A 7038-nucleotide genomic window follows, 5' to 3' on the forward strand; every position below is an offset into this window, starting at 1 on the left:
ATTGTGTTTGGTGTAGCCGTGGCTTGGGGACGGAATTTCTTTTGGGGTAGGATGGCAGCACTACCAGGTGTGGTCCCTCCTGCATTTCACCAGCACTCCTCCAAGGACTCAGCCAAGTCTCACAAAATACAGCTCCTTCCCCAAAAAATCAGTGTAAGATGTTCCCACTCCTTCACACTGATCGACTGTGGTGGTTCTGGTTTTGGAAATGCTCATTTTAGGTCCTTCCCAGGGCAGTAAAGTGATGCCAAGTCTCCCTCAAAGGCTGAACATTGGGCCGGCAGCACTCCATACACTGTTCGCAGGCTGCCTGCCGCTTGCCAACGTACCGAAGCCGATGAGGCCGAGCGTCTCCCCCCTGATGCGAGCGGCACCGGAGGCCACCTCCCGGATCTGTTCCACGCTCTGCACCCGCGTGCCTTCCCGCAGCGCCTGGTAGAGCCACGTGTTTCGCCGGTAAAGGTTGAGGACATGGCAGACGGTGGAGTCGGCCGTCTCCTCCACGGCGGCCGAGGGGATGTTGCAGACGGCAATCCCTGCAGAGGCAACACCACAAAGCACAACTGTGGCTCAGGGGGGGCAGCCCCAGCTGCCCACCCCACAGCAAAGCAAAAGGGCTCCTGGCCCTTCAGCCTCACATCTCCCAGCCAGCCCATCTTTTTTTTAAGCATTTGGAGTAATGTTTTCCAAGGATGTGCATGGTTTAGGTACAGCAGCCTGAAATCTGTGCAAAACCCACCATCCCCTATACCCTAGTGTCTCTCTGGAGTGAAGGACAAGTGCAGGTAGCTACACAGGAGTAATTCCAGCAGCAAAGTTCTGTTTTGCAATAGAAAGTCTTATTCTTGTTTAGTTTAATCTACCTTCACAGTAACTTAAATCGTACTGGCAGAAGTCACTCCTTTCTTGCAATAACCGTTAAATTATTTAGGGACCAATAATTTGGTGTACTCTAGCAGGATGGTGCACCAGGTCGACGTGGCAGGGCCAGCTTCCCCTTCCATCAACAAGCACAACAATCGACTCAAAACACCCCACAGCTAAGGCTTGGGGTGACCACCACCACCATGGCATATGTGTGCCATCAGCGCAGCCTCCGCCTGCCACAAACACCCACCCACATTCCTGCAGGAGGAACCAATCACTCCTGCCACAAAATTTGCAGGCTTTCCCAAAATTTGGGAAGCGCAGGGGGCACGACCATGCTGGAGCAGCTCTCCCACCCCAGCACCACCACCGCACACCCACCTGCCCTGGCACGGCTCTTGATAACAGACCTTTTGTTCCTTTGCCACAAAAGATTTATTTTAAACTGCCGCATCCCCACTCAGAGCTGGAAGTACTAAGTTCATGGAAAATGCCTCCCCGATCACTGCCCTGTCCAGGCTCTGGCTCAGTAACGTGTGTAAGGGTGTGCTTAATCTCACATCTATTCAGCCGAGCAGTTAAACAGATGCTTATATCACACCAGATTCAATGCGATTTAAACACACATTTAAAGATGGATGTGTATTTAAGTGCTTTGTGGGACTGGGGAATTTGATTAGAAATCATGAAAAGGTAGGAGATGAAGACAGAGTAAGATATTCAAAAAATCCACTGTGAGGGGCACTGATTCAAAATCAAAAGTCTGTTTCCCATCCCCCTAGCAATATCCTTGCTCCCAGGAGCTGCTTTTCTGTTTTTAAAACTCTTTTCCACCCTGTGGGTATTTGAAAGACCTACAGAAACTGTGAGAAAAATGGACTGACTCTACAGGGTGAAAAAACCCACCACCAACTAACCCCTGAAAACAGTGTCTGCCTTCTGTCTCTTTCAGGTGACAGGGACACAATGCTCTGATCCCCACAGGTCCCAAGAAGACCACCTGGTTTAAGTACCAGGCAACTGCTCCTGCCCATTTGTAGGCAGAGGCCGTGGCTGCTTGTGGGGGGAGAGAAGAGACAAGAAGGCTGGAGTGCAATGGGCAGCCCCGGCAGCACTCCCCATCAGCCGGCAGCTCTGCTGAGGGTCCCCATCACCAGCCCTGCCGGCACTCATCCCTTTTCTGATGGACCACTTGCTCATAGAGCTGGATTACACCGGGCTGCCTTTCCCAGGAGCTTCTTATTCTGTTATTTACTCTTGTAGCCCCAGGAGCAGGAGCTGCCAGCACCAGGGGTTAATACCCACGGTGGATGGTTCAACACCAGCATCTTGTTTTGGGGATGTCTTCTAGTGGGTCAAAACTGGCCCTGCTGGCCCAGGCAGCCTGGCTGGCAAGGCGCAGCCGGCCACTAGCGCGTGGCCAGGCACCGTGTTTAGACACTGGTCATTTATTGACTGCACAGTTTAAAAACTACCTTATGGAAAGCAATACCAATTAAACTTTACGCTACATTTGTGGGTAGTCATTACATTTTCTACTTGAAACCACATCATTTGGCCACCCAATTTGCCAAGTATAAAAAGAAGGATTATACTGCAGTATCCCATTACTTTATTCGTTATATTTTTCCTTTCTTGATGTTCAAAGCCTCAGAACATTGTTATAATGGATAATAACAATAAGAGTTAAAAACATGAAGAAACCATTACATTGAGAAGACACTGTTCTCCTCTTGGAAAAAAATAATTCACTATATTGAGAATTGCTTTTTTAGGAATGACTATTTGAAACTCTCTTATCGCAATTATCTTTGTAAAATGGCTCACGTGAAATGGCTGTTATTCTTCACTTCCCCAGAGATAAGCTTTAATACAAGATATCCTAAACACTATTGTAGTGCTGCTTGATAGACTGAATCTTGGGATCAAATGATCAAAAAGGGTTGTAAGTCAGCTGCTAAAATCATGGATACAGTTAAGCTCTGGCAGCTGGGGGTGTGCAGCCAAAGGTCTCTGACCATCCAAACCAGTACGGAGATCAGGTGGCCCCAGCACCATCTGACAGCCATGCAACACAGCCTGCATGCACCTCCTGAACCCAGCCGTGCAGAAAAATCCCATAGCTGGACGTAGGGGCTCCTTTCTTACAATGTGACACTCTGTATTTTGGCACTGCATGTAACATATACCCACACTAAATGTCTTTTTCAAGTTCTTGAGGCACCTTTCATGAGATGGCAAAGGAGCAGCAGCAACGCAATGCACAATTCCTGCTCCACTGTCTGACACACCACCTTCCCAGCAGTGTGGGCTTCAGTCCGAGAACCAGATCAGATCAAGAGACTAATCTTGCTTGACAAAATACAATAAAACACCCTTCCTCCAATTTTTCTAAAGCTAAATCAACTCTTGTGCCAGGAACAGAACAGCCATACAAACATCCGTCGGTACAAGGGGGCACCTGGAACTAGGGACAGCATAGGAATGAGGGACTTGGGGCAGTTTTAACACAGTATGAGCCTAAAAGCTACCTTCTAAAACTGCACCATTGTGTTTACTTCGTGCTCAAGTTTTCTTGTCATAATATTCTCTACAGGCAAAAACTCTAAACTGCACCTGTAATTTTAGGGGCTGACTCGATCCCCTTTGGGAGGTCCTGCCTGCAGCTCTGCTTTGCCAGCACGCCCCCATGGGAAGCAGCAGGTAGTTGTGCTGATTTTAAAGACTCAGAAGGATATGGGAGGGAATCAGGGTACAGAGCTGAGACCTACCAAGCTCCCCCGCAGCTTTAATGTCAATGTTGTCGTAGCCACTGCCTATTCGAACAATGACGCGTAAGGCCTTGAACTTCTCTAGATCTTCTCGAGTCAGCGTGATGGTGTGGTACATCATCGCCCCAACAGCTTCGTTTAATACCTGGAACAGAACAGAGATGTCAGGAGCCACCAGAACACCTGGAGGGGACACCTGCAGCTCCTGAATCAGGAATATTACACAGTAAATTGTACATTTTTACCGCTGACCTACTGTCCGGCCCAGGCACGGTGCAAGCCGCCACTTCCAGGTGATACCAAAACCATCAGGGGTGTGACCCACCGACATCAAGGCCAATCCCTATGGGAACAGACTGGATGGATATCTGAAAATTATGATGTTACATCTGGACATCTGGATACATCTGGAGACAAGGCAGAGGAAAACTGAGCCAGTCGCTCACCTGGACCCTTTTCCAGGTGGTTATCTGCTAATCCTTCTGTTACCAACCAGCAGTAATCCTGCTTTCAAAAAGGAATTGGGTTTTAACAGCAGTATCTATTGTTTTTGAACACAACTGTGTGTCACTCATAACTTCTCGATGTTCTTTTGTATGTTGGATGTACAAATATCTGTCACACTCTTCACATTAACCCTTCCCGTATGCTTTCAAGAGTACCTAAAAAGATTTGTGAGGCTGTACAGTCGTGTAAGGCTGTATTCCATCCCCCTCAATGGAGATTCAAACCTTCACCAGTGCTCACCATAAGCTACCTTGGTGCCCTGGAGACCCAAAACTGATCCAAATTCTCCAAGATTGGCTCACCTATCATCTATCAATGATGTCACTCAGAAAATCTCTGTCCTCCTATCCTGGGCTGCACCCAAAGGAGCGTGGCCAGCAGGGCGAGGGAGGGGATTCTGCCCCTCTACTCCACTCTGGTGAGACCCCACCTGCAGTGCTGTGTCCAGCTCTGGAGCCCTCAGCACAGGAGAGACACGGACCTGTTGGAGCAGGTCCAGAGGAGGCCACAGCAATGCTCCAAGGGCTGGAACAGCTCTGCTGGGAGGACAGGCTGGGAGAGCTGGGGTTGCTCAGGCTGGAGAAGAGAAGGCTCCGGGAACACCTTATTGCAGCCTGCCAGGACTTGAATGGGGCTTAGAAGAAAGATGAGGACAGACTGTTTAGCAGGACCTGTAGAGATAGGATAAGGGGTAATGGTTTTAAACTAAAGGAGGGCAGATTCAGACTAGGTATAAAGAAGAAATTTTTAACCATGACGGTGGTGAAACCCTGGCCCAGGTTGCCCAGAAAGGTGGGAGATGCCCCATCCCTGGAACCATCCCAGGTCAGGTTGGACAGGGCTCGGATCAACCTGCTCTAATTGAAGGTGTCCCTGCTCATTGCAGTGGGGTTGGACTAGATGGCCTTTGAAGGTCCCTTCCAAACCAAAGATTCTATGATTCTATAACTCCCCTGCATGTGATACATGAAGCACTGAAAAGATCAGCACTGATGCTATTTGTAGTTCTCTTTCCCAGATCCTGGAAGTGATTTCTGATGACTTCAGACCTCATTTGAGTTATCTAAATGTGCAAAAAGAATAATTTTAAAAGAAGTATTTACAAGTAGTTAATCTTCCAAGCAAAACCACCCATCCATACTGCATGGATCTATCTGCATGCTGCTCAAACCTCACCCGCTCACTGCTGGGGAGAAATGAACTGCCGAGGTACAGCCAGCACCCATCAGCTGCAGCATGGGATGGTGTTAGGAAAGCCGGAGCAAATGCGCCACACCCCAGGGAGGCGCAGAGTGCTGTTACCGCTGCACTGAGCAAGCGGGCTTCAAAAAAATGAGAAACCTTAATAATAGTGATGTAAAAAACCTACAGGTGACTTTTTTTTTCCAGAGTAACATCTGGCTTTTCAAACAGCCTTGCTGAATTTTAATCTGCAGTGACTTCTGTTGATGTTATCTGCTGATCGACTCAAAGTGTGGCTTTGTACACTTCTTGCACAAGAAGAATTAGAAGAGGAAGGCCAGAGCACACTGTCCCCCAGCCTGGCCTGCCCGTGCCCTCAAGTTACCTTCTCGTGAATCTCCTGAGTTGATTGTGCGTCACAGAATGCAACCGTCGCCAAGTCCTTCAAAATGGGCATCTCCACTGTACAGTCCCTCCCGTCCAGCAGTGCCACCAGGGGCCGGGGGTGCATGGGGCCGTTCATGATTTGAGGGCGAATACCTGCAAGCAGAAGGAGCGTGGATTTTACACCAGTGGCAGCAGGAAGGTCCCTCCAGCAGTGGCGGTACCTGCGTGTGGTTCCTGTTTTGGGTGAGGGAGAGCGACACATGGTTTCAGCTTGCATAACAAATTTTGGAGGACCATGGCAATGCAATGTGAAGTTTAGCACAAGGTCCAGTTTTCCTTCTGGGAGTACGGCTGCGTTTTTTCCCCGGCTGGAGAGAAAACGCAGTAAGGCTTGCTCCCAGGACAGGGATGGACAACCCTGCTTCAGCCACCTGTGACTTTATGGGGACATACCTCTGCTGTGCCGATCCTCACCGACACAGGCCACGTTTCAGGCAAACCACATAAGCCAGAGCCAACGGCCTCTTCAATTGTTTTATTTAGCATCTTAGGAGCAAACACCAAGCCAGCAGTAATTTTTTCCCCTGCCTGCAGGAGGGCTGGGATTTCATTCCACAGATGTAGGCTGGCACTTGGTCTTTTTTTTTAAGGAACGACTTTACCATTTTGACCACCTCAGAAAGTCCAAACAGACATCCACTAAAAAAAAAAAGGATTACCGGAATATCACAGAAAGAGCAGGACCCTGAAGACCTCTTTAGCATGTAGGCCTATATTCTGTTATGTTACCAATTACCAAAAGGCTTCAAGGTGGGAACAGTGAAGCTCAGCTTACTTTGTTACTGGTCTATCCCTGGATCCCGCAGGACGCTCTGGGATGTGTGGCTGGAGCCAGAGTGAAGGACCTGCATATACAGGATGAAACGGCTGCAGCGAGCACACTCGTGCCAGTGGAAGACACTGCTCTTAGGCTTATACACACCTCGCCACGGGCTGCTCCCTTGAAAACACTTGTATTCAGGGGGCTGTTCAGTTGTGCGGCTTTTTTTTCATTTCACAACAACATGGCTCGCAACATTGGCTCAAGCACAACAACCTCAGCTCCAGGCTGAGGTGAGGAAAGGAACGATCACCACCAAGGGCCAGAGAAGCCCGATTTTATATCCTATTTATTGCTCTGCTGGGGATTAACCGGTTCATTTTTGGACAAGTCACTTAGAAATTTCTGCGCCTCCCTTTACCACTCAGTAAGGGCATTTATTACATTATTTATTGTATTTCGGCTACCCAGGCAGGTTCTGGGAAGAACGGAGGCGGGGGACAA

General features: G+C 48.8%; 1 protein-coding gene across 1 annotated transcript in view; it reads right to left on the bottom strand.

Moving 5' to 3' along the window:
* CTBP2 (C-terminal binding protein 2) overlaps positions 1 to 7038 on the bottom strand; it is a 16053-nt gene that overhangs the window by 5659 nt on the left and 3356 nt on the right. Inside the window, exons 2-4 of the mRNA XM_010297551.1 lie at positions 5713 to 5867; positions 3639 to 3783; positions 330 to 536 (exon numbers count right to left, since the gene is read on the bottom strand). Of these exons, the coding sequence (XP_010295853.1) occupies positions 330 to 536; positions 3639 to 3783; positions 5713 to 5867 (507 nt within the window). The remainder of the gene's footprint in view (positions 1 to 329; positions 537 to 3638; positions 3784 to 5712; positions 5868 to 7038) is intronic.

This window comes from Phaethon lepturus, unplaced genomic scaffold (genome assembly GCF_000687285.1).
Source record: "Phaethon lepturus isolate BGI_N335 unplaced genomic scaffold, ASM68728v1 scaffold502, whole genome shotgun sequence".
NCBI classification, from domain to species: Eukaryota; Metazoa; Chordata; class Aves; order Phaethontiformes; family Phaethontidae; genus Phaethon; species Phaethon lepturus.